Below are 27,772 nucleotides of genomic sequence, written 5' to 3' on the forward strand. Positions count from 1 at the left end.
TGCCACGGGTTTGACAGAAGAGTCATAAGTGACGTCTGAATTGGCATATTAAGCCCTCATCTAAATATGCATGAGATCCGCTGCTGACATCCTGCTACTGCATTTGATTAAGACAGGATACACAAGCCATCAGTCACTGAAAATGCCCTGCCTTACATAACATTTGTACAAGGCGCTGAAGTTAAGTGCTAACTCTTTTCACCTCCAATTAGGGATTCTGATGGTGGACCAGTGGAGTCCACCATTGGAGAAAGTCTAAAGCCACGTCTATACTTAACACAGAGATCGATGCTGCAACGGTCGATCTTCCAGCGTTCGATTTAGCAAGTCTAGTAAAGACACACTAAATCAAATGCTGAGTGTGCCACCATCAATGCCGGTGCTTCTCAAATTGCAAGGGGTAAGGGAAGTCAACAGCTCCCGCTGCAGAGATGGCGCCAAAATTCAAATTAAGGAACGTCAACTCTAGCTATATAATTAATGTAACTGGAGTTCTGGATTTTAATTTGAACCTCCACATAAGTATAGACATGACCTAAGATACCCCAACTTTGGTTCCAAGCAGACACTGCTATTCATGCTAACCCAAGAAAGAAAGAAGCCAATGCACCACCACCCTTCCTTCCTGGACTCCAATGGCAAATCAGAGATCCTGTCATTTAAAAATGCTGCTATTTATGAGGACTTGGCTTATTACATTATTCACTAGCTACAGGAAAAAAAGCATCCCACCACTGATAAATCTAATAATAAAGTTATGAATAAGCCACTTAAGACAAAAATATATAGCACTGAAAAGACTCCAGCCTTACGCTGCTAACAGAAGGTTTCCATCTGAGCAGAAGATGCAAAAGCGAGTCCTTTCAGCAGATAAATTCAGCTTCAACCTATCAGGATTCTGCACCGCTTCTTACAGGCGGAGGAAGTACCGTTAAATCTCTAACTAGCTACATCACCAATGATGCTATCCAGCCTGCACATTTTTAGGAATGTCTTTCATGCACAAAGTAAACAGACAGAGGCTGCTGGGTTGATGCTCAAGGTTACAAATGAAGGGAGGACATTTTACTCATCAGGAAAGAAACACAAGACAGGAAAAAAAAAAGCAGATGAAAGAATTTCCAAAATAAGTTCTACCCGCACAGGAAACCCTCGCCATTCTGGGTGGATGGAAGAACGCAACCACCACAAATGGCTAAATTTGCGAATACCGAGAGCCATGGCTCCCAAACTCACAGCAGCTCCCCCCACCAGGCCAGGACACGAGACCCACGAACAAGTGGAACCACAAATAACAAAGAGCTGAGCGAGGCAGATCCCTTCAAGAACAGAATGGGCCCTATGCAAGGGCCGTGTCATGAAACAGGCTTGTGCTGTTTCACACACACCACTGTAAGGTGTTAACGGTTTCCAAACCCTACGCTAATCTTTCTGATCAACAGCGGAAAGGTTTACCCAGGTTCCTACAGCCGAAGGGACACAGGCTTGAAGGTCACGGACGGAAAAATCACCTTTCCAACTACGGGCAGCCTGAACCCCTCTGCTGGAGAGTCTCACTGTGCGACAGATCCATGGGCGTGCAATAAACGTACAAGCAGCCGCTCCGCAGGGGGCCTGCCTCAGGGCCTTTTAATCCCGCAGTCAGATTCCGGGGGTCAATATTCTCCCTCCCACAATTTTCAATTTCTTACGCTTCCTTCCACATTTTAATCCTCAGGTTTCACAGTTATTTAAAGCTCGTTATAAACCGTCGGGCTCCACACCGGTTTTACAGGACACTGCCTGGCTGAGCAAGTTAGAAGGGTGGGGGGGAGGGCACAGCCCCATAAACAGGCCCCCTCCCCCACCACTAAATCTAACTGCGAGGGGCCCAGTTTGAATTTAAAAATTCCCCAAGCAAAGGCTTTTGTACCTACAGGCAGGCGAGTCCAAGACACGGAGCCACTGTTCCAGGGGGCCGAGGCGAACGCACGCAGGCCGGCATGTTTTGCTGAGCCGCCTTGGTTACATCTCACGCCGTTCGGCGGCCTACCCGCTTGGAAGCTGATTATGCACTGAGAGTTAATCATCGCTGAGCAGAACACTCCTGGGCCAAGTGCCGCTAATCTCCTGTCCTCTGTAACCCCCTGGGCCCCTCGTGGGAAGCCCCCTTTCAGCACCGGCACCCCACTGCGCAAGGAAGCACTTTCAAGTCGCCCCCTCTCCATCTCTGGAAGAAGAGCAGCGAGGGTGAATGAACAAGGAAATACCAACCTGGTCCAGAGACGTCTGGACTCAGCTGAGCAGCTGCCCTATTGTACAGGGACCACCTTAACTAGTAGCCTGTCCCCTCGAAAGTTAAACAAACTTTGGTCTTGGCAACGGCCGAGGAGGTCGTTAGTAATGACCGTACCAGTGGAAACCTGGCAGAATTTGACACCTTCACCCTTCCCTGTTCTCTCAGCATCATCCTCTCATTTCCCCCCATGAGCCCCGAACTAGTCTATAAAGTGCCACCAGACCATTCATTGGTTTTTTAACCTTCACAGTGTTGTCGGGGGGGGGGGGGGGGGGGGAGAAGCAACCCATTCCTCCAGAGGAATGTCAGAGTTGCTCCCGAGATCACATGACAGATTGCTTTTACTCAGCCCTACAACCACATTTTTCAGACAAGTCATCATGCTGGGATTATGGTTACTCATGCATCTTGCAAAGCAAGGCGTGGGTGGGAGCACTAAGAATACGGCTCCTATTTTAAGAAGCCAAATACTCAAAAATACCCGTTCGTGGCATTTTACATGTTTGGCTTTGCTCCTCCAAGATCTGGGGGAGATCTCAGGCCCCAAACAGAGAAGTACTTAACCAGTGACAGACTGAAGCCCTCTCAGATGTACATAGGAAGAGGCACGTTCTGTGTCTAGGATCCGAAAGATTACCACGCTAATTAAGGTAATTACAAACAGGCAGAATATGCCAGAATTAAATATCCTGAGAAGTTAGTAAAGTTACAAATACTAACTAAGGATGAGTAGGGTAGCTGATTTAACCTCTACGCTTTTGCTTATTAGTTAATGTTGTAGAATACACTCATACCTCCCCCACCCGTGCCAGTAGGTTAGCAGCAGGCTGGCCAGCAGCCCAGCTCAGTCCCAGCTTGTGCTGGGTCAAGGACCTACCCCCGCTGCGGCTCTGCATTTCACGTGTATTAGGAGCCAAGCGGGCAGGCAGCCCAGCTCAGTTTTTGGCTCGCGCCAGGTCCGGGAGCTCAGACCTCGCCCCAGACAGGAGCTGCTGCCATACTGCACTGCTGCCTCTGTATCAGAGGCAGCAACGTGGGGTGACAGGCAGCCGATCCTGAGGGGAGCTGGTTTTTAAACCAGCTCCCCTTGCAGACCAGCTCCCACCTGGCACCCTGCACTGCTGCCTCTGATACAGAGGCAGCACCAGAGTGGCAGCGGGCTGGAGCGCACTGGCTGCCGGCCCCATCCCCAGGGACTATAGAATAGTCGAATAACCAATACGAATCCATGAGGTTAGTCGACTATTCAGTTAACCGATACTGAACATCCCACATACTAACAAGCCATTGTTCAAGCCAGAAAGACCCAAAACCAATCATCTAACCTTGCTAGAAATTCAAATCACAGGTACCCGTGGAGTTCTGTTTGCTCTCCACCAAGAGTGAATTTGGCCCCATTGTTGTTATCTTCCCCCTCCCTCTTGCGCATCTGCCAGGAGTGAGCAGCACTGACCCGTTCTCTGGCTCCTCTATAGGGTCGGTGAACTCTGAGTGCACCGTGGAATCAATAGCACTGTCGGTTTCTACTTCGTCATGCATCTCGTGCTGCACCAGCGTGCCGGTGTCCTCGTCTGTGAAGGTTTCGCACTCGCTGTAGGTGCTCTCGGAACCCATGTAGGCGCTGTCAGTCACCTCATTTGCCTGTTAAACACGAGAGAAAAAAGTCTTAGCTGCGCTTACCACGTTTTGTTCTACAACAGGAGCATCAAATGTGCACACGCTGATCCAATGCAAGAAAGATGCAGGCAATAACGAAGAGTAAAAACAAAGAAATCTCACAAGTCTCATGACCAGAGGTGCAGTTACGTATGCCCCAAACCCACCAACTGCCTGTAAATGGACAGTCATAGCTCAAGTAGGGATGTTCAAATGCATTGAAGCAACTGTATCGCTGCTGAAAATTTCAGTGGCTACACGGTTACACAAAGAGGGCAGTCCGTACTGGTACTCCCCCCCCCCGCTGTTTCTCCGGAGCCTGCGTGTAACTGTGGACACTCATTTCTAGTTGGAAGAGATCAAATTTCACTAACACCAGCATTTTGGGCTGCCGGATACAACACCGTCTCCTGCAATACAGAATTGCTTTCAGCTTGCACATGCTTTGCCGTCACGTCAGTGTTTAGAAAATGTTGAGGACATTTGGGGCACTTCAACCGAAATACAAGCATAATACACAGGGGAGGTGGCAGAAAACAGGAGGCTTGCAGCCTAGCCAACAATGGGTCGGACAATCTTATTCCTTTCATCCCATTCATGATAAAAGGTTCGGCTGTTTAGCTTGTTGGGGTTCTATGGTGATCGCTACGGAGACTGCGGTGACGTGGACTTTGCTGCTGCAAAGGACTGATTACTGCTGCCGCGAGCCATCCTCCATCCCTCAAAAATAGAAAAAGAAACATGCTTAAAAGTCTTAAGGCGCCGTTCAACCTGCAAGGGTGGAGACCGGTCAGTCTCCAGGAGACCTGGAGAGAGTCTTTCCAATGGAAAAGTGTTGTGACCGTAGTTTTGAGCTGCTTTACTAATTACTTCTCATGTTCTATACGGGGTGGCATGAGCCAGTTGTCACTTGGAGTCAGGGGACCTGGATATTCTTCCTGGCCCCCAACTGGCCAGGCATGTAACCCCTAGACAAATGCATTCACCTCCTGCCCTTTGCCTTTTCTGGCTATTTAGACCGTAAGCTCACTGGGGCAGGGAACGTCTCTCAATACTTCGGCGTACAGCGCCTAGCCCAACCTCTCCCTGAGCTCAGAGGGGGGCTCGGAGCTACTGAAATACGAGTAACACACTACGGGGCAGGAACACGGTTCCCTTCACTGCGTTTCCTTTTGGCACTTCATTCGCCTTGGACAGCGAAACGAGGCATTTTCATTTCTGAGTCCCAGCCACGACGCTGATCCCACAACATTTACGTGAGCTGCCTTTCTAGTGAATGTGTCCCACGGGAGCAGCTGAGCAAGAGAAGGAGCTGCCAGACTCTCGCCCAGGAGTTCAGGACACAGACTAGGGATGTTAACATTTTAAATAACTAACCAGTTAAACGACAGATTTAACCAGTTAACCTCGGAGCAGCCCCAGCTTGTGGTGCACATCGGCGGGCTGGCTGTGGGCTGCTCAGGCCGGACTGCTGGTTAACCAGTTACCCCTCAGCATTACCCGGGAAGGGTGATGCTTAACAGATAACCAGTTAACCCTTCACATCCCCAAAGCGGACTTGACCTGTGAGGGAGATGAGCAAGGGCAGGGTAAGAAACCTTTCCTATTGGGGCTTATGCCAGGTTCATTTTATTTTACGTCTCTCTCATTTCTCCTCTTTTCTTTGTGAGGCAGACTCCAGGGCTCTGACAGCTGGGTATCCTGCTGAAAAACTGCCCCAGGTAACAGGTAACGCTGCTGCTTTCATCTTCCCCCCTGCCTGGTAGAAGCAGCAAAGGGCCATGTGCAGGCTTTACCACAAAAGCCGGAGCCCTGAAGGCTCCAATGCAGCAGCAGGGAGCCCGCCACGGAGAGCAACGGAGGCAGAGTGTCGGAGGGCCCGGGTGCACGGCTACGGGAGCCGCAGGTTTGCTGGAATCCCTTGCAAGGCTTTTGCTGGCAGCGTGTGCCATGACCAGCATCCGGCCACCACCACCCCCGGCCCACAGAACTCAGGAGCGTCTGCGTTGTCTGACGTTTACCCAAGCGGATCAAAGTGGCGCGGGGACGGACGCCATCTTACTCCAGCAAGGCGGGGGCGAGGGGCTTAGAAAGCAAGCAACGCCTTTAGTGGGCCCGCTGCAGGAGAGCGACGTCAAAGCCAGCGCCTTGTCACCCGCCAAAGCCGACGCTCAGGGGCTGTTTTAGAAGAGATGCTGCCGCCCGTTTCCCATGGGAGGGAGGTCTAGTTTGTAGCCCTGTAGCCATGCTGATCCCAGGCTACTAGAGACACCCGGTGGGGGACGCAGCGACTGTTCTTGCACCACCCTGTGTCGGAGAGAGGCCAGCTGCCGAGCTCAGAGCACTTCAGGGCTGGGCGGTGGACTCCGAGGGTCAGAGCCACACGCCGCCGAACGGACTGTTGAGAGACTAGTTACACGTTTCCAGGGGCCATTCAAGGTGAAGTGGCCAGTTAACGCCTCTCCAGTCACAAGGGGCAATGGAGAACAACGGCTGGGAGGACGTTCGTTACAGATTTATGGCAACAGGCCATAAAGCCCGCGTCCCTGGTCAGCCCACGGCTGTTTGCATCGAGTGAAGTTAGGACTAAGCTCCCCGGCGGGTCTTTCCGGAGGCCTGGGCAGGTGTCCCGAAGCAGGGACAAAGGGCAGCCAGGGAGCGAGCGCTCCGTGGAACGCGCGCCCGCACAGAGCGACTTTGAATCGTTTGTCTGTGTGCGTTCTCGGAGACCAGCGACGGGCTGTGTCCACACAGCACCTTGGGCCGCTTTTATCTGCGCTGCACCACTCTGTACAGGGGGCTGCAGGAAGAAGCACCAGGCAGGGCCGCCCGATGGCTTTTGGCGAGTAACCTAAGAGCTGTTCGTCTCCTGGAGTCTTGGGAGAAACAAAGCAGCCCAGGGCATCGCTTCAAGCACGATAAACCCGGACTCCTGTAGCACAGGCCAGGGAATCCCCCGGCCCTACCTCCAGCAGCCGCAGTGGCAGCAAAAGTGACAACGTCTGCTTAGAACGGACACGGTTTTACCACCATTAGGGATGTACAATCCCAGTTCATTCGTTAACTGGTTAAATGTAATGTTTAACCAGTGACAGAGAGGACTGGCCGGGGGAGGGGAGGGAGAAGACACACTCCAGCCCGGCCGAAGCAGCCCCTCCCGGCGATGCGCCCGGCCCCATGGGGCTGGAGCAGACAGACCCTCCCCACATAGTTCACCTTTTACATCCCTAACCACCATGTTCCCAGTAAAAACCACTGGCACACTCCACACACGGAGAATCCCTGGGAGAGGGCAGGCCTCACTCGGCTCCGATCCGGACCGGTAAAACCTGCCTGATTTCAGTGGAGTGACTCCCAATTTACACCGGTGCAAACGAAAGCAGGACCAAGGCCAAGCTCTTCACTTCGAAGACGGATCTCTGGGGAGAGCAGCTTCCTTTCCAACCGTGCACCCCCCTCCAACAGCACGAGTGCTTCCCAGCAAATCAGCCTGCGCAAGGTGCAGTAGAATGTGTGTTTGCTAACCACATGGTGCGTTTCTTCCTCCAGAGCCTCCATTTTCTTTGTTGTGCAGAACAGCATCCACTCCTGGGCAATTTATCACCAGTGACTAACACACTTGCGCACACGCGGGCGGGGTCATTTGCTGACTAACATTTTTCAGTCCAGCCTCTAGCTTTGAAAAACGTGCAGCCTTTGTTCGGAGGTGAATAACTTGTGAATTCGCCCACAGGGTCTCTGTTGGGTGCTTCTAACAACACACAAGACTAAGTAAGGAACATATACAAAAGCATCTACTTAGTGGGCAGGTGGTAACAGAAAGTGCAATGCCTGAAGCAGGAGACAGGAAAAGGGTGTTAGACGCAGAAGCCATTGTTTCCAACGGGATGGAAGGACTGTCGCCTTGTCCAAGAAGGTAGAAATTCATCGGTTCCACATGACGGCTCTATGGCATCACAGCCACCACATTGGTTTGTCCGTTAGTGGGCAGGCAGCTAGGCCCCACTGCCATTTGATCCGTACCCCTTGTAAGCTAGGTCCACGGAGGTGCCAGCTGTCAGAAAACACTCAAGGTGGAAGTGCTTAGCCACTGAGCTCAAGAATGGAGAGACACGTGGAAAGAATTAAGGCCCTCACAGGGCAAAGATACACTCAGCAAACACACACCTAATATCCAAGCGGCGCATGTACGTAAATCCTTTCAGGACCAGAGTCTAAGTCACCAAGATGATGAAATCAGGTCGGCCAGTTTAATACTGCTCTCAAGTGGCGGCAAGAAATTAGCCAAGTATCTAGATAACAAGGGAAAGAGGCTTTTACTAACTTGAAAATTAAACCCTTTCAAAATGTTCCTAGGTGTAAAGTACACGCTTTCGTAGGTTTGCTCAGAGATGCATTAGCACAGTATGGTGGAGAGTTAGTTGTGTGGTAGAGGAGTGCAAATAACAGGAAAGCAACTCTGACTGCTTCTACTATTGACATACCAGGAAAGCAACTTTGTCTACTTCTACTATTGACATACAAGGAGGAAGAATGTTTCGGGTACCGGATAATTTGTATTAGCATAAAAATTAAGCGAACTGAAAGCACAGGGCTAGACTTCCATTAAAAAAAAGGTTTTTGTGGTTACTGCATTGGTTGGGAGCTGGTCGCATTTCACTGCTGGGCAGCATACTTCCCAGAATACAGACTTCCTTGGCGCTACTTTGTGGGGACAGTAGTAAGAACAAGCCAGCCTTTTGGTTTGGGGGGCCAACAAACTTCTGTTCCAGATTGGAGCTGCTCTGCTAGACAGGAAATAAGAAACCTGATACAAGAGAAGGTTCCAACAAGCAATACGAGGGCAAGTAAATGCTGTGTCCTTAGCTGCCAACAACATCTATAGGTCCCATTGAAAATTTCCATGGAATATTTTGGCCTGTGTTTTCCCACTGGGTTTAAAAAAAAAAAAAAAAAAAAAAAAAAAAAGTCTTTCCATAATACTATTTCCAGCTTTGGATTATGAAGTCCAAAACCTACTTTCCATCTTTTTCCAAGAAAGAAAACTTCCTAATAAAACCGCTAATCTTTTAAGAGCATTTTAAAGCAGACAAGTAGCATACATGAAAACAGCATGACAAATGAAACCAAAAAATAGATATCTATATATTTCTGAAATATATATCCATCTGTCCATGGGTCTGTTTGTTCAAGAACGCCTCCTAAAAGGGTAAGGGCTAGGACCACCAAATTTGATAGGATAATAGGAAGCTTCCTAACTTAAAGCAAGCTCAGGGTTTGGTTGTGCCAGAAAAATGGCAAGTGCCAGGAATGAGACTGTTTTCCATAACATGGAAAGGGAGGGGCACAGAGAGGAGGGAGATGATACTGAGAGCAGCCACTGGGGGCAGCGAGTGCAGGGGAGAGCTATACTGCAGAGTGACCACCAGGAGCAGCCACACCACCAAGAGAGGGGCCAGCTGGAGATGGGGCTCACCATCTTGCCTGCCACCAGAACGGGTACTCTCCTCCCCGCAGCTGTAGCACTGGGGTGGGGGATGGCTCCACTGATCAGGGGAGGGCAGGAGAGATCGTCCCCACTGGCCGAGAGTTGTGGGGGGAGAGAAGGCCACATCAGGTAGGACACCCCGCCCAGAGCCCCTCACCCCTCATTCTTGCATCCACCCACATCCCCAGACTCCTGCTGAGCCCCTCCTCAACCCCCACTCTGACTCCTGAACACACCCATGCCCTCAACCTCCTGCTCTGGTGCCCCCCCCCATCGCTAGGGCCCTGCCCCAACTCCTGTACCCCCCAAACTGCCAGCCCCTTATCCTGAAGGACGCGGGCAACACCAGGTAAGTCATCTAGTACTTCATAAAAAATAAATGCACTAGCCTATCACGTCAGCTACAAAACCCAAGAAAGTAAACAGTTAAGAAAATGGCAATTTTACACCGCCCCCATGATAAACATTCTGGTCCAATACAAACATTTCATTACAAACAGCTCAAGGAAATGCAACTACATGGCAAGTTTGAAAGAGCTAGCAGCTGTTAGAGACAGAAGTAGTCAAAGCAGTAGACAAAAAAAAAAAGAGCTTCAAGTTTTGGACTTAAGTGACCGGCACCTCAAACAGCGATAAAATTTTCTTCAGTTTATACAGAAGACTTTCCCTTTGCTTTCAAAGCATAACAAATGGCAGAGTCCTCTGGTCCACTTTTGTCTGGAAAATGGACTAAAGCAGGATTTTAGAGCAGAAAGTAAGAACAACTTTAACTACGGACAGATGATCACCAACACCATATGATGCCCCACATCCATGATAACAGACACAGAACTCTGCTTAGTTCAGAAAAAACATGAGAACCAACACTTATTTCAAAAGAAACAACAGATTTGGTCCTATTCTATGACTTGCCATCATTTATTACCCAAGTATAACGCCATCCTTGCAGAGATGGAGAGGGTAGTGACATATGCGTATTCTTGTCATTCTTTAAGTAGAAAAATCTAAGACGACACCCCCTACCTCATTCATCACTTCACCTCCAATTTGAATACACTGGTTGCTATTGAAAAGTCAGCATTTAGCACAAAGTAACCAATGCTCACCATTGACACCTATCAATTCACCCTGCAATTACAATAAGAAATACTTTATCTGTACTATCTATTTGTAAATATTGACTTTTTATACCTATATTATGGGGGGGGGGGGAGAATCTATGTTCTACAATATAGGAAGTTTTTGACTTCCTAATGGTCAGGGTGGTGAAACACTGGAATAAGTTGCCTAGGGAGGTTGTGGAATCTACATCTCTGGAGTTATTTAAGAGCAGGTTAAATAAATATCTATCAGGGACGGTCTAGATCAGACAGTATTGGGTCTTGCCATGAGGGCAGGGGACTGGACTTGACCTCTTAAGGTCCCTTCCAGTTCTAGTATTCTATGATATGATTTATTGTAAGGTGTTTCTTTTTATTGAAATAATGTGTTTAATCTCTCATTAACCGACTTTTGCATATCACATGACAGGCTCTAGTATGTTTTGGAAGTTACTAGCCAATGAAAGTGGGTTTTTTCCAATTAATCTCTGAACACACTACTTAGAATTAGAAATGAAAGGCTAGCCGATAAATTTTTCCCCTCCCTCCCTAACAATGATTTGACTAATGTTTAGATTCCGGTTCTATAACACACCATCTATCTGGTATAATGTTATAATCTTACTGGCCTCTCTATTTGCAACAAACCTCTCTAGCATTCTCTGGTATGTCATTTCTACTTAATTATGTAAAACATGACCTTGCTGGGCCTATATTAGATTTTTCTTTAATATACCACACACACTCAAGTTCCAACTGCTTGATAACCCAAGTGTTTTCAGAGCTGCAGTGTGCAGGACTTTGAGTTTTACATTTCACAGCACAGAGTAAATATTAAACCTCAAGACAAAATGCAAGAAAATTATCTTAACCTACTTTTCCCTCGTCCAAAGCAAGGACAAAAAGTTAATATATATCCTGGCAAACTATTGCACTGCAATTTAGCCAGAGCTCCTTTTACAGCTCTGTGTAAACAGGTTTCTCCTACAGCCATGCAAAACCATGTGTAGGGGATTTCAATGTGTGTTTTATATTAACAGACAAGAGGTAAGCACATTTTCAAAGGACCCCCCGATCCAAGTACACGCTGGAGACGTGTTCTTAATGCTCGCTAAGGGATCGGATGCACATGTGGATCAGGCTGTTGTAAGCTTCTCGTGTATAGAAGGCAAATAGATTATTGTGAATACTTTTAGCTCCATTTAAATAAACAACTTATTAACGTAATTTAAAGTTTATAGCAAATAAGAGAAAGCTTAATGGAGATTCTCATTTCCTTACTTAAGTGCAACTGTTACTGTAAGTAAGCTTCAGAACTAAAAAGCAATACAGGGGAACCTCTCTTGTCCGGCACCATCTGTGGTCTGGCATGATTTGAGTTAGCCAGATGTCCACTTATATCATGGGTGAGGCCAAGTTTCCTGCAGTCCCGTAAAGTTTATTTACAGCCACCAGTCCTGGCGCTCAGGGTTCTGTGCTGGTGGTTAGCTCTAATTTAGCCCAAAATGTCTTCCCAGAGCCCATTAAGCAGAGGAAATGTAAGTACAGCTGCTAGACAATAGGACCTCCTGAGGTTTGGCACCAATCAGGTTCCAAGGATGCTGGACCAGAGAGGTTCAACCAGTACAAGAAAGGTTAGAAAAGCAGCAGAATGTTCTATATGGAATGAATAATTAGTGTCTCCTCTAAAATGAAGCCTTTCACGATTATACAAGCTTTCTTCAGGCCCCGAGAAAGACATTTGCAGCAGCGATGCACACTAGGCTATTACAGATCTGCGGTCAGATCCTGAGGGTGCTGAACTAGAGAGGTTCAGCCTGTACAACAGTCTAACAAAATGTGCCAGGCTGCCATGATGCAGGAGGAAAGGCAGTGTATGGTTAAATCATGAACCTGGTTGCTGTTTTCATGTCTGCCGTGTACTTCCTGTGACCTTGGGTTACTCATTTGCTCGCTCTGTGCTTTATTTTCCCCATTCGGAAAAGGGAGAGAATGCTTTTGTCGAAGGTGTAAATTCCCTGGTGTCTGTAAAGCATTATCAGGTCTTTAGAAAGCAGGAGGTACACAGCAGAGCAAAACAGCATCGCATGTGAACAGCGGTAATCAAAGGAAATGTATTTCCAGCAAGTGCTATTTTATTAATGTGTAGTTGTTCCTGCCCCTGCCCTCCAAACACGCAAGCTCACTCAAAAGCCACCTGTATTCTAAAATCCAGAGACTTGAAAGGCTGTTGTTCCTGACCACAGAAATTAGGAAGCTAGCAAAGTCTTTGTTTCTTAGCAAACATCAGCGTATTTTTAGATTCATGCCTCTATTCATCTCACAGTCAAAACAATGGGATTTTGAGATCAGGTGAACCTGTGCCAGTCCTACCATCACACAGAGATCTGCCACGGGTATTTCCAGTTTCATACCCATCTCCATTCTAACAAGAGCCGACAATCCATTGAGTCTGGGGACAGAGAGAACATGCTTCTTTCTGGAGTAAAGCCCCACCAAACTGTACAACTCCACAACAAAACCCAAGCCCAAGGGACACCACCACAACATTCCTCTTTGTAATGAGGAAAATTCCAGTTCACACTTTACCTCTGTTCAATGATTCTTCTAATCTTTCCCACCTTTGTGCAGAATAAATTTTGTTATGTGCACCAAGGCAAGCGCAGATGTGCACCATCAAAACATGCTGCCAGCTGTGGGTTCTCTGCTCATCAGCTGGGCAGCATTGGAATCTCTCCCGGGCAGCTGCCTAGCGCTCAGCTTACAGTGAACGCTGCCTCCGATACCTTAACAACAAATCAAGAGTGCAAGGGCATTTCAAATACCCAGCGACGCAGGCTCCAGGGTCACACTGCATGGAGCAGGCCAGCAGTTTGGGCCTCAGGATTAAGCATCCAGATTCCCACCCAGTTCTGAGCTCAACACTTACTCCTCTCAAAACCCCAGGGTTGAAAGAGCCCTCAGGAGACCATCAAATCCAACCCCCCAGTGAAAGCAGAACCAGTCCCTGCTCAATCGTCCCAGCCAGGGCTGTGTCTTACAAACCTCTAGGGATGGAGATTCCACCCCCTCCCTAGGGAACCCAGCCCAGTGCTTCACCACCCTCTTCAGGAAATAGTTTTTCCTAATATCCAACCTAGACCTCCCCCACGGCAACTCGAGACCATTGCTTGAGCCGCTCTCTAGCCTCTTGGGAACCCCCTTCAGGGAGTTGAAGATGCTGTCAGATCGCCCCTCATTCTTCTTTTCTGTAGATTGAATAAGCCCAAATCCCGCAGCCTCTCTTCAGGGACGGTCCAAACAGAGCTTGGTCCTGCCGTGAGGGCAGGGGCCTGGACTGGACGATTTCGAGGTCCCTTCCAGTTCTAGAATTCTACGATTCTCTCGGTCATGTGCTCCACCCCCCCTTCCTGATGTTGCCCTCCGCTGGACTCTCTCCACTGTGTCCACGTCCTTCTGTCCCCTTTCGGTCAGGTAAGGTGCCCCGGAGCAGAGGCCCAAATCAAATAGCTCTGGAGAGACCCCGGGGTTTTCCTTACACTGGCTGCGAGCTCCCAACCAGCATGGATCACATGTCCACAGGAGGAGAGGGGACTCTCCTGCAGTCTCCATCTTTGGAAGCTCACACTCACTTCCTGAATTTAAATCCATCCGGGGTCTACCTCAAACCCAAATACCGTGCCCCACCCCCTTCTCAAGGCCCGGCCTGCTTACTCTGCAGAGATGGCGTATGGGGGGGCGGGAAGACACCCCGACACCACAGCTCCCTCCTTCGCCTCCTGCACCCTGCGCTGCAAGCCGAAGACTCCCGGGGGGGGGGGGGGGGGCAGGGCAGAGGGCAGGAGCAGCATGGCCGCGGGGAGAGGGGCAGATGAGATGCTGGCACATGACAGCCTCCTGGCCCAGTCAGGAGCCCCTGTCGGGCGGTCACCGCGCTCCAGTGAAACAATAACCAGTGCTGCTAAAAATTAAAGACCTTCCCAAACCACGACCCTGTTAAAACAACACCCGACTGTGTGCATGTGGGATGCTGTCTCAGCGCTGCTGTGCAAATCTACGCCTGGAGACAGCAAGACATTCAATGGCTTTGCATTGCTGTACCACAGGCCACCAGCTGTAGGGCCACGAGCGCTCAGGCGTGGCGGATTTACTCTGATCACACCCTTAGTGTGGGGCAATATCCAATTGCTTTTTGTAGGTGCCTGCAATTCTAACTCCACCCAATGGGTGCTGAGAATTACTCACCTTGCAGGGGACAGCCTGGACAAATTACAATGCTTTTCTAAAGCTCGTAGGTTCAAGCTTTTAAACCCTGCCTTCATTACAGGCCTATCCAGGCGGTTTTCAGTGGGGCAGGATTTGCCCTAGATTTAGCCAGCGAATATTTCAATAAAAGGCTCATCGAAAAGCAGTTACAAATTTCTCACAGAAGCGGTCTTCAGGGCAGCTGAACCACCAGCAAGCCATACTTCCTCCTGCACGAAGTCCCCCACCAGAAACACCCCCCCCCCCCACACACACACACAAATTAGGTAGTCCAGTGGATTTGATGAAAACCAAATCACAACTCTCCCAGCAGGTTAAAGACAGAAATTCTCTTCATTGGAGTGTCCTTAAACTTCTTACCTACAGCACGGAGGCGTTCCAGATTGGACTGAAATTTTGACCCCTGCACTACCATGGATTTCTCTCCCCCCAGCTGTGCAATCCGGAGAGTTTCTCCTTTGAATGAAATGCCTGGACCTCAGGTGAACACATATTGCTGCCCCTCTGCAGAGAAACGCACCTCCGGCCACACATTAGTGCAACTCCCAGCTATTTCTGGCAGGGAGGAGGGAAGCAAAGTTCAGGAAGTATTCACGCTGGTTTTAACAGACTAACCTCGGGTCTCTAAACAGAGTTCCTTTTGTTCTTGACCTTCCAACCTCGCTGATAACAAATGTGTGAGCGAATGCATTTCCCTCCTGCCATTTTACAGATAGTTTGATACATGTGACTTTCAAAAAAGAAAAAATTCCCCTCCTTCCCCCTTAAGAAAAGCCACCAAACAAAGACTCAAGTGAAGGTGTGCACAATTTCTCTTTCTTCCCAGCACAGGGCATTCCATGTCAAGACTTTGTTTTTGCACTGAAAAGACGGGCACATCTGGCTGGTCTAAAGCCCTCTACAAGTGATCTGTGGCACTTCCATTCCCCAATGACTTCTGTCTCCCTCACCCGACTTTAGGACTATTATTTTGTTACACGAGACAAAGCTGAAAAGAAAAGAAAAAAAAAAAAAAAAAGATCCTGAAAGACCTTTTCTGGGCCTTTCAGGAGTAAGGGGAATGCGACTTGTAACTCAGAAGTTATGTTTTGTGGCTCCTGCTAATTATTACCCTGTGCTGTTAAAGAATCAACATTTCATGACTGAACCAAAAGCAACCAGGTTTACGGCACCTTGACAGCATCATTTACTCCTCATTTCTCTGCCTCGTCTGCTTGTAGACTTTAAGGTCAGAAGGGACCACTGTGACCAGCTAGTCTGACCTGCACATTGCCAGACCCCACAACCTCACCACTCACCACCCTATAACCGCCGCCTGAGCTACTGAAGTCCTCAAATCAGGATTTGAAGACCTCAAGTTAGAGACGCCACTGCCGGCTCTAGTTTAAGCCAGTAAGCGACCCATGCTGCAAAGGAAGGGGACAGAGAAAAGGAATGTTTCTTACATTACCTGTGATACCGAAATATTTTTTAAAGTTAAAACAAACATTTGACTAGAAGGGGATTGTTTTCCTTTATGCTCTCCTACCAAGGAAAGGCAACAACAAAACCTCATTCAAGTTCATGAGGAACCTCTGACTGACCATTGTGTTACCAGGGAAGTGCTAAAGAATCCGAGTTTTCTAGAGTCCTCCTCATTGAAGTATGTTGAGGTCTCCTGATATCAAATCAGAGCGTCCCTGAAAATACCAAGGTTTGATGGTGCACAACTCCTAAACCACAAGTTCCTCTTTTCAAGGGAGGATTTAAAGTTCCTCTTGGCTTTCTGGCTGACACAGGCTATAAACCTCTTCAAATAAACCACTGCCCTGCCCAATCAGGCCTCGACCTCACAGCAATGCCAGGAGCCTCCAACAAAGACACTCAGTGCTTTGCTCTTCAAAAAGACCACAGGCTCTTGAAATTCTACCCAGAACTGCAGCCTCGTTGATGCTAGCTACTGCCACAGCCCTCGGCGAATGGAACGCCGGTTCCCAGTTTTTCTAGCTCCCCGTCCATTGTCTGTGGATTGGAGAGAACGATTCCATCCCTTTGCCTAAGGTCTGACGTTTGTTTTCTAACTTCAAATTCTTGGATCCTATTTTGGGCAAGATAACTCCCTTGTCAGGGGCTCTTCGGCAGGCAGCAAAGCGGTCCCACTGCATCGTCATCTATGAAGAGCCGTGTATCTTTAGAGGTTGTTATTTTCTCTGCTTCCATTTTTGTTAAGGAACATAAGCATCTACGAAGGGCAATTTTGCAGCAAACCATATTAAGTGTTCCCCATTCCAACCAATGGAAGGGGCCAAGCAAAGGAGTTGCACCAATGTAACAATCTGATTCAGAAACTGGATTTAATTAAGTCAGTGCAATTGGTCTCAATAAGCCTTTAGGAATGCGACATACAAGCAAGTCTGGCTGATTTACTGGATTCTACCATTAATGTTTTTGCATCATGAACAAAGGGATGTGAAAAAAAACTGAGTAGTCCTGTGGCATCTTAGGGTACGTCTAGACTACATGCCTCTGTCGGCAGAGGCATGTCAAATAGGCTACCCGACAGACAATGAAGCAGGGATTTAAATTTCCCCGCTTCATTAAAATAAAAATGGCCGCTGCGCTGTGCCGGCTCAGCTGATCGTCGGCATAGCGCACGAGCCAAGACGTGGATCGGTCGACAACGGAAGCCGTTGTCCACCTCTCCTGTAAACCTTGTTTCACGAGGCATAAGGGAGTGATCGACAAAAGCTTCCCCTGTCGACCGATCTGCGTCTTGACTGCTGCGCTGTGCCGACAATCAGCTGAGCCAGCACAGTGCAGCGGCCATTTTTATTTTAATGAAGCAGGGAAATTTAAATCCCCACTTCATTGACTATGTCGGGTAGCCTATTTGACATGCCTCTGTCGGCAGAGGCATGTAATCTAGACGTACCCTTAGAGACGAATACGCTTGTATCTCTGTAGTATCATGAGCTTTTGTAGGCACAACCCACTTGCTCAGCAGAGCTAACACAGGTTCATCGGAAACGGGCTGTGCCCACGAAAGTGCACGATACCGTATATATATATTTTTAGTCTCTAAAAACAATGAGTAGTCCTGTGGCTTTAAAGTTACAGACTAACACAGCTGCCCCTTAGACTTTTAAAGGTACAGGGGGACAGAGCTGGTCTTAGGGGCGGGCGAGCCAGGCAGTCGCCCGGGGTGGCCATTTTCAAGGGGCTGCCGACAGAGCCCAACGGAAGCCTGCTCGGGACATGCAGCAAATAAGGGGCCGCGACCACATCTTGGCTCCCTTTTTGTTTTTGCTCGAAAAGTTTTCCCCAGTAGTTGCCCAGGGCCACCAATTGGCTAGGACCGGCCCTGCAGGCAGACACCTTCTAGGACTAGTCACTTGGACAGGCACGCACAAGCGCTTGTCAGGGGCCTCCAGCCACCCAGAATTCTACCACAACGATTACAGCGGGATGCACGTTGCCTTCAGCGAGAACAAGACGAGCTGTGTGTACGGCTGGGATAAAGGGGTTCTTCTAGAGAGGTCATTTGTTTTCCATTAGGGATCTTTGTGTTTAGCTCTTTTTGCAGAGATACAAAATCACTGTTGCTTCCGCAGAAAACAAAAGCACTCACACACACCCCTCCAGAGGCACAGCACCAATACTCCAGGGAAACATGAGCCTACAACCTAAGTCACGGTGTAAAAACAACATATTCCCGGAGGGGGTGGCGGGGAGAGGCAGGCAACTCAACAACTCATCTTGTGTTAAACTGCAAGTCAGACGGTAAAGCTACAGAGTGTGGGGGGGCTGGCTACAATGTTGTTTGTAAAAAACCCGCACAATCTGTGAAAGCACGACACTCACAGGGGCAAGTCTCGGGGCTTCGCTGCCTGCCAGGCCCAACCCTCAAAGCCTTCAGCACCCCCACGGCCCCGGGAGCTCCCTGAAGTGAGTGAACCTCAGCTGGCCGCCTACGGGAGACTAGCACACCCAGAGGGACCAGGGCGCCCACAACTGCCCTGATCCGCGGGGACTCCCAGCCAGGCCGCCTGGAACACAGCCTGGAAAGTCCCTAGTTACCATAGAGAACACACTTCTAACAGCCCGGCTGGGCCAGTCCAGAGTCCTCGGGCACCTGCCTTCCCCTCCCCAGTCCTCTGCTCCCCAGCAGGCCACACCCAGCTAGCTTCCCAAGGAGGGTGGGGTGTCCATGGTCCTTTGTTGCTAGGTGCCAATTGTCCCGGGATTGGAGCCTTTTGGTCTTCTAGGACTCTGCATTGGCATGGGACCCCGGCCACTACCTGTGGGTTACACCTGTATCTCTGGGTCTCTACACAGAGTAATCCACCTTTTCCCTCCCCGCCTAGTTAACCATATGAGGAAAGACACACACAGGCAGACAGACGGGATGTTAAAATGCGTGAAACAGATTAACCGTGTAACCACTGAACATTTCAGCAGCTACACAGTTAAACGCAGGGCGGCAGCCAGCTCCCTAGGAGCCAGTGTGTGCCAGAAGCTGGCTCCCAGGGCGCACTGGCTCCTGCCTGCTACCCCGCTCCTGAGAAGCCAGCTGCTGCCCTGACAGAGGCAGCAGTGCAGGGAGCGGCGTCTGGCTAACTGACATGCATGAGCTTCTCGGTTACCCATTTAAATGGCTACGCTCTGAGATCAGACACGCCCACCCTCCGTTACAGTCCCCCGCTGGGTCACAGACCCCCTACACGTGCATCAAAGTATCAGAGCACCTCCGTGGGTTCAGCCGTCACGGGCTACGTGCAGACTGGGAGTGTCAGACCCATCGCTGCTCACCAAGGCAGCTCCCTCCGGTTACCACGGCAGATGCTGGGTGTGGCGGTGGCTCAGACACGTCACAGTTTGTGCGGAGGACGTGGCAGCAAACGCATCCGGAGACCTCCTAGGCATCGCCGACGCTCCGCCTTCCCCACTGGTCACAAGGCTCAACCCGGACAAGGCCTCTGGTGCGGGTCTACTCCACCCCCACGGCGGCACGGCCCCACCCCAGGCAGCTAGCTCGGACATGCCCCATGGGCTCCAGATACAGGACGCTGCTGCTCGGGCCGGAGCCAGGCTCTGAAACATGGTGGGGGGAGGCGGGTTTCAGAGCCCAGGCCCCAGCCAGGGCAGGAGCACTGTTATGTTGTCAGCCCCCCTAGCACGAGCCCAGGCCGGGCGGGTGTCTAATGGACTCAGACTCATAGATTTTAAGGCCAGAAGGGACCATTATGACCATCTAGTCTGACCCCCTGCACAGTGCAGGCCACAGAATCTCACCCACCCCTCCCAGAATAATCCCCTCGCCTATAGCTCAGATATTGAAGCCTTCAAATACTTTGAAGGCCCCAAGATGCAGAGAATCCTCCAGCTGTGATCTGTGCCCCATGCTACAGAGGAAGGCGAAAAACCTCCAGGGTCTCTGCCAATCTACCCTGGAGGAAAATTCCTTCCCGACCCCAAATATGGCGATCAGCTAAACCCTGAGCATGTGGGCAAGACTCACCAGCCAGACACCCAGAAAGTTCTCTATAGTAACTCCTATTATCCCTCCAGATGTGGAGACGTGCACTGACTGGCCTTTCGCCCCAGGACACCCGGCCGACTGCCCACCCGCGCGTATTAACTAGGCTGTCTACAGCAGAGCTTCCAGGGGAACGGCGACTGATGATGTGGGACAGCAACATGGCCGCTGTGGCAGGCGGGTGTGCGGCCGGTCTGGGTGTGCTGAAGGGGCCGCTCTTCCAGAGCGCAACGGGCTTCCACACCTCCGTGCAGCCCCCCCCAGAGAGCGGGGTCCCTCCTCCCTCCAGCGCAGCAAGAGCGCACCCGCCCGCACCGCAGCAAAAGGCCAGCGGCCTGGCTTGGCCTGGGCCAGGCTGTCGGATTAGAAAGGGGCAGTGATGTTTGGGGCTCGGGCTGGAACCAGGCACTGAAGGGGCCTGATCTCAGAGGCTCCAGCCCAAACCCTAACGTCTGCAAGGCCGCTGCGAGCCTGGCTGGCCCGGCCTCTGAGATGTGGTGCTGCGGGTTTTCCACCTCCCCCAAGTGGCTTTCCTCAAGTCTGTGGCAGAGCCCGATTCGACCCAGATCGGACTTCTAGTGCTGTGCCTTAGAGCTCCAAACCCAAACCAGGCCCAAGGGATCAGAGTGGCCGTTGCTAGGTCTTCCCCCGCAACCACCCCATAAAAGCTTCGAGTCTGGAGCCCAGGCGCCAGCTGATTACACCTACCCTCACAGGGCTGCATAACCGCCGAAAGCCAGGACATCCCCTCTCTCGAAAAGGGCTCTTCCCATATCGACACCTTCTTGCGGCCATGCATGCCCATGTGAGCGTCTCAAACCCACCTTCCTGCCAGCCCTCCTAGCGCGGAGATGACAGGCGCCTGCAGTTGGACACAGACAATTTCTGCCAGGCCCAATTCCTAGACCTGGATCTTGACCTTCCTGTGTGATCAGGTGTAATTCTATTTCAAGCACATTCAGATGTGGCCTGCAACATGAGCCTTCATGTGCACCACCCCTCTCCCGGTGCAGGCGGGAATTACAGCAGTGACACTGCTGACAGGAAACGGCTTACGGGAATCAGCTGAAGAGTGCCGAGTTGCGCATTGCTCGGGAAGAGGCACACACAGCCAAATATTCTCACTCCCACCAGCCCTGCTACCAACACTCCTTGGTACCAGGCATTCTTTGGCATGAAGCATGTTCTTGGGAATTTAGCAGCCTTCAATCCACGTGCCACGTGGAACAAAGCAGACCAGCGCTAAGGCTGCACTGTATTCGCAGCATGATAGTGGCACCCGACCGATCCCCTCCCCAGGCCTGGAGAGATTGCACGGCTGGAGCCGGAGCTAGAGTCGGCCGGGGGCTCTTCACCCTCTAACTCGCTGGAGATCCTGACCATTCTCCACCCTGGCTTATGACCCACTTACAGAGCCCTGCAGCGGTGGAGCACTCCAGGAGGCGTGTGCGCCTCCCGGGAGCAGTTGTCACAGGCCGCCCTGCATCGCCATTCCAGTGTTCATATTCTAAAGGTTCTCTGCAACTTTGAAGGGTGGTGATTTCTAGGCCTCCTTCCAGCCCTCTGACCGCCCCCTACAAGCTTAGATTCGGAGGCACAAGACCACAATGACAGTGTCACTCCGACGGCTGCAGAACGACAACATACCGAGCGTCCAGCCTACAGGGCCTGGTGAAAGCAAACTGCCATCAACCCCATGGGTGAACTGAACATTTCTGCTGCTACCCTGGACTTTGAGGCCTTGCCTGCACTGTTTTACTGTGCCAAGAAATAATTATTCCATGTCAGCTGACCGAAGTGCTTTGCGGTGCTCCGGCAGAGCCTGCGGGATACAGAAACGTTACCAACAGACCCTGGTGTTCAGTGCTCAACAGCAGCTGACTCGGCACTGTCCCCGTGCCAGCGCGGACACAGCTCCACCTCGAGAGCCGCTAGGCAGTGGGAACACGCGGTGGTCTGAAGGGTCAGCATCGAGGTGTAGGACGGTGTCAAGTTGGCTCCCGGTCACCGATCAGCACTGCTGGGGATTCAGCTTTGACTCCTTGCTGTCCTAACGCTGAGCCTCGGGTCTGTTCTGCCATCTCCGAAATACACTGCGGCGACGGCCGGCCAAGCGGAGCGCTGCCATTGCGGCTCTCGGCGTACCCTGCTTCGTAGGAGGCACAGTTGTACTTTCTGCTCGGCCTTCTTCCCTTTGACAATTCAACCTGGGTCACGCTACCTACCGGCCTTATCGCAGGCTAGCAGCAAGTTTAGCTGCTCCCCCTGGCTGCGCTACTTGGTAGCTACCAAAAGGACCCTACATCTTACCACATTCTTTCCCACCCAGGCCATCCTGGAGCCTCCAAACACAGGCGTACGCACCGTGCCGGGGTAGAGCAGATCTCGCTGTGGTGCCCAGGCTCCCCTCTCCACCCGGAGCCAGACTCAGATTTGGCAGTCAGTCGCTCTGTGTTTCGGGCGACTTGGCCTCCCTGCTCACAACCTGGCCATACCAGACAAGCCTTCCCCCCGGCCAGGTCTGCATGACGGGAGCCTTCGCCCAGGAGCAGGGAAGAGATTCTCCGAATGCCTATTAGTGGCACAACAAGCCAGGAGCCAAGAGGCTGAGTCCAAACTCGCCTCTTCCACGGAGCTGGGTCTGTGCCCATCAAACTCCTGCTTTTGAGGACACCCCTTACAGCAGGGCGGAGCCAAAGACGTTAAGGGCGTGACTGTGGAAGGTCCCATGTGGAAGAACTGGGAACAGAACCCAGCATCTAGCATGACAAGCGCAAGAGCCCTGCGTAGGGCATTTCAGAAGGGACGTACCAAATCCACGCCCTGGGTTAGCCTCTCATTCCCACCCCACGCTTTGCTCCTGAAAGAGCCCAGGAATCCCGACCTGCAGTGTCCTGTCGGACGCCGGAAGAGCCTCCGCCGCAGCCTAACAAGAGTAACGGAACCACCTGGCAACGTGTTGTCCCCCCGCTTCGGAGCCAGCTCCCACTAACCTCACAGCTCTTCCAGCGCTCTGGGCTGCCGCTCGGAAGGTCTGTAGCTCAGCCCCAGAGGAGGACGCGTGTGGGGAAGCCCAACGCCCGCACGAGACACAATGTGTTTTTCCAGTTTTCTATTTACCCAATTGCGCTATTTAATTCACGCAATGAATGGAAAACAGTAGGTTTTTCCAAATATCCTGGGTCGATTACTGGTGTAGCATGTTCAAGGGAACGCCGAGGTCCCTAATTTCAGTTTTCTCTGCAACACACTGCCAGGTGCGATGGTGCAGCAGTCTGTTTGAACCGCCACCAGTCACAAGCAGCAGAGTTTTGCTAGGATCTTCTGCCCGGCTTTGCCCACCAGCAACCTAGCAGGCCTGGGGTGAGCTGCTGTCCAGTTACCAAAACATCAAATCTCCTCTAGATAAGAAATGAAAACGTGGCGTTTTTCTCCTCTTTCCTCCTCCTTCCCCACCCCTCCACTTTCCTATCCCACGCCTTTCCCCTCTCGCTGTTGATTCGTTGTGTTGCAACAGTCACAAGTTGTAACAGGCTGTTTGGCCTTGAAAATAAGACCTACAAAGTACAAGCAGTCAGACTGGGGCCCTGTCAGGTGATTTTTTTTTTTTAAATGTTGCACTGAAAAGATCCCTTCCCCTCCACCACAAAAATAGCTTTCCAAATCAGAGACGACCGTTTTAGCACTCTAGATGCAGGTCTTGCCTGCCACAGAAGAGGAAGTTGTAGAATTAGGGTACCACTTGTAGAGAAGAGCAACTTGATTAACAGAAGGGAAGACATTTTTATTCAGACTATTTACAATTTTTTTTTTTTTTTTTTTTTACTCATTTCGGGAAGAAAGCTTTCAGACTCAGTACTACTTCCCCTGTGTCTAAGGGCAGGGCGAGCGCCCAATGCTCATTTGTGGTACTCACTAAATCCTCCAGTAAAACTAGGGAAGTACAAAAACAGACTAGAGTTTAAGGTATATTTTGAAGAGTTCTCCTGATGACTTTAGAAAGTCCCTCTTTTGCTGCTCTTGGCATATTCTTTTGCAGGTCACCTGCAAGGAATGTTGTCCGAGGCCAGACCTTTGACAGCCGAGGAACATCAGCCTGGGTCCGCCTGAGAGAATGGGGCAGCGTCTGGACTTTGGAAAGTGTGTTTCCCTTTTAGCCAGTGCAAGCTGAAAGAGGCTTCTGGGTCCGTCCGTCGGCTGCCTTCGACCTTCCCGGGAGCAGCTCCTCCACACCCCCGCAGCACACAGGTCCGCAGTTACAAGGCGCAGGGAGCAGAACAGCCCTGGGCTTGCAAACAACGGCGCTGCCTCCTCAGAGAAAGCTTCCAGCACAGGTACCCAGCAGCCTTCTTCGCTTGCTTCCTCTCCCGCGTCCCCTCCAGCAGGCCGAGCGTTCCCTGGCTCCCTGCAGGATGCGCCAATGAGACGTTGCACACCGGGGACCAGAGATCAGCTATGTTAGAAGGGATAGCGGAGGCGGGGAGACACTGCTGTATTTTTACACTTGCAACCCTGAGCTGCGCCTCGCTTCCAGCTCTCACGTGCTCTGAAATCCTCACAGACTGGGAGCTATTTCGGGTCCTGCGTCAGACGGCCGTGGGGATTTTTAATCAAGTGCCTTAAAAAATAACCCCGCGCCACATCCCACCTCTCTCCAACCGACTCTCGGCTTACAGAGCAAGCGGCCGGCCTGCCTCTCGTGCCTTCTATTAAGGGTTTCATCCCGACAAGCTAGTGAGTCGGTGATTCCCACTGGGCGCGCTACACTCCTCCGTAGAGACTGGCTCCTAGAATCACTGGTGCATCGCCACACTAGGACGTGCACTTGCAGGCGCCTCCCCTCCCTTTAGAGACAGACACCCCCACAATGGCGAGGTCACAAGGAGTACGAGAGCAGCCAAGCCAACCGCTGGACCCAGGGAGGGTCCGTTTTAAGTATCGAGCTGGCTGTTGGCGGCGGCTGCAGCTACCACCTATCTTAGGCCTGTCAGCAGAGGAAAGAAGCACATGCGATGCTGAACAACGTGGAAGAGGAACCTGAGAACTTGCATTTCCTCCCTGATCCCTCCAATTCTAAATGTGGTTTCTAAGTCAGACGGTTGCAGCCACCCTGCTAAGACCAGCCATGGTATTTGAGAGACGTATTCCAATACCCATGAGAACAAGCAAAATGGTGACAGGCATACAGGGTCAAACTGCTCTGGCCCGGCACCCTCGGTGCCGAACCAGAGAATTGGCTGAACTACGGGAGGTCAATACTGTCGAGCAGCACTATCAGCATGCCCACTGCTTGCTGGGCTACTCAGAGCCATTTACGGGTAAGTTAGAGCTAAACAACAGCACAGAACACAGAGCCAGGACTGGAGGCTGTAAAACTTTATGGGACCGCAGGAGACTTGGCCACACCCATGATAAGCAGGCATCAGGCTAACTAATGAGCAGTCCTGTGGCACTTTATAGATTAACACTTATTGGAGCATAAGCTTTCGTGGGCAAAGACCCACTTCGTCAGATCAGGGGCGGCCCATGAGCCCAGGTGAGCTAGGCAGCTGCCCAGGGCGCCCCGTGATGACGTCATGGCTACTGACGGCCGTTCAGGTAGGGGCACCGTGCCCCGCTTAGGACGCCAGCTGCTGCAGCTGGCCTCGGGCTGCTCCTGCATCAGATGCACAAAGTGGGTCTTTGCCCACGAAAGCTTATGCTCCAATAAGTGTAAGCCTATAAGGTGCCACAGGACTCCTCGTTGTTTATGCAGATTCAGACTAACACGGCTCCCCCTAGGATACAGGCTAACTAACATCATGCTGGACCACAAAGTGCCGTATTCCCTTTTTACCGACAGGGAAACAGAAGCGATAACTCCGAGGCTGGAGAGCAGCTGCCACGGTTTTGGTGAAACACGGGAGCCAGCCCATGAGCAGTTTCAATAAATGCCGCAGAAGTGCGAGAAACAGAGTTAAACGCAGGAAGTTTATTCTGATTTTACTTTATACCAACCAGGCTCTTCACCATGACAAGAGCCATACAAAACAGCCTGTCTTGAACGCACAGGGCAGCCAGGGGGTGCTTTTCATTCCAAAGGGCAGATTAGTGTCGGGCACGTTACCAGAGAACGCTAGCGAGTCGCATTTAGCCCTCGAAGAAGATACAAGAGCAAGAGCATGCATTCTGGGCTGCATACGGGACCAAGTGACAGCAGGCAGGCCTGCCGGGGGAGGGGGATGCGGGGGGGGGGGGGTGGGGAGAGAGAGAGGAGCCAGCATTTCAAAGGGGCCTGGAACTCCTGCCAACTAGTGCCACTACTTCTGCAGTGGCCGGAGTCCCAGCCCCCTTTGAACTGCTGCGGGAACACTGCTCCTCTGCTCCGCAGGGCTTTGAGGGCAGAGTGGGGGGCAGTGCTGGCGTCTGGGTGGCACTAAGGGCGGACTGCCCTAGGCCTGTCCCTCCTACCCTTAGCCTGGCATCTCACGAGGGCCCAGGCTGGAGTCTCCCCTCTTCGAGGGTTAAAGGCTGGGGCCGTCGGGATGGCCCGGGAACAAGCCTGGGCATTCTCTGCAAGGGGTGCCAGCAGGCAGGGAGGAGAGAAATGCTGCATCACTGCAGGAAACGTTCCAAAACAGGTTTGGAAAAACAGCCAACCAGGCGAGCTGGGGCTGCGTGGCAGCCGCAGAGCGTTTGCTCATGGGGAAAGACGCCCTCTCCCTGTGGCTTCTGGAAGGCACCCAGTGCCCCGCAGCCTGGGGAAGAGCAAAGCCCATAATTACAGCTGACAAGCAGGGCCTGGAACAGCCGCCCCGTGCACAGCTGGGGAGAGCAAACGGCAAGAGACCAGCGGAACGGCCCAATCCGTCCCGGCGGGGAGGACCGAGGGGAAAAGCACCATTCACCTTTCAAAATGAAACACTCCGCATCCACCACAGAGAGAGCAGAACCTGACTGCCCTGTGCCCTGCCGTTAGCAGGCAGCATGGCAAAGAATAAGACCAGCTGAAATATTCTGCTGTATCCTCCTGCTTGGGAACAGCCCCAAGAGACTGGAGCAGAGACTCGCTCACGACAGGCACATTTCACAGTTTGTACGTCCTGTCCCTGGGCTCATGCCCTCCGATGCCACAACCCCCAGTGGCGAAGCCACGCAACCACAGCAACGCACCTGTTCTCTTGCCCCCAGGGGTACCACTCCCGAAGGAGCCCGGCCCGCACTGGCAGCTTGTGGCCAGAGTGGGAAAAAACTTGGAGCGTTCCAAGCTGTCCTCCCCTCCGAGCACCAAACACCACACAGCGGCATCTGGCAGGCAGACACGCGGATTCTGATGCCAGGGGGAAGCAAAGGGGATGCCACCCGACTTCTCACATAAGGGCCGTTTCCCTCCAATAACAGCGCTTGGGTTTAGCGCCCGACGCTGCGCCCAGCCTTCGGATTCTCACACCCACAAACGCCACCAAGTCCACAGCAGTTGTGAGTGCTGA

At 51.4% G+C, this 27,772-nt stretch overlaps 1 protein-coding gene across 4 annotated transcripts in view; it reads right to left on the minus strand.

Moving 5' to 3' along the window:
• The window catches only part of RAB11FIP3 (RAB11 family interacting protein 3), a 109,860-nt gene that overhangs the window by 29,699 nt on the left and 52,389 nt on the right, over positions 1-27,772 (minus strand). For 2 of the 4 annotated variants that reach the window (XM_006113864.2, XM_006113865.2), the window contains exon 4: positions 3,732-3,919. In XM_006113864.2, coding sequence (XP_006113926.2) covers positions 3,732-3,919 — 188 coding nt within the window. Of the gene's footprint in view, positions 1-3,731; positions 3,920-14,236; positions 14,340-15,148; positions 15,316-27,772 lie in introns of those variants that run through there. The other 2 variants (XM_075899076.1, XM_025180095.2) reach the window with 2 other exon arrangements.

This window comes from Pelodiscus sinensis, chromosome 16 (genome assembly GCF_049634645.1).
Source record: "Pelodiscus sinensis isolate JC-2024 chromosome 16, ASM4963464v1, whole genome shotgun sequence".
Lineage (NCBI taxonomy): Eukaryota > Metazoa > Chordata > Testudines > Trionychidae > Pelodiscus > Pelodiscus sinensis.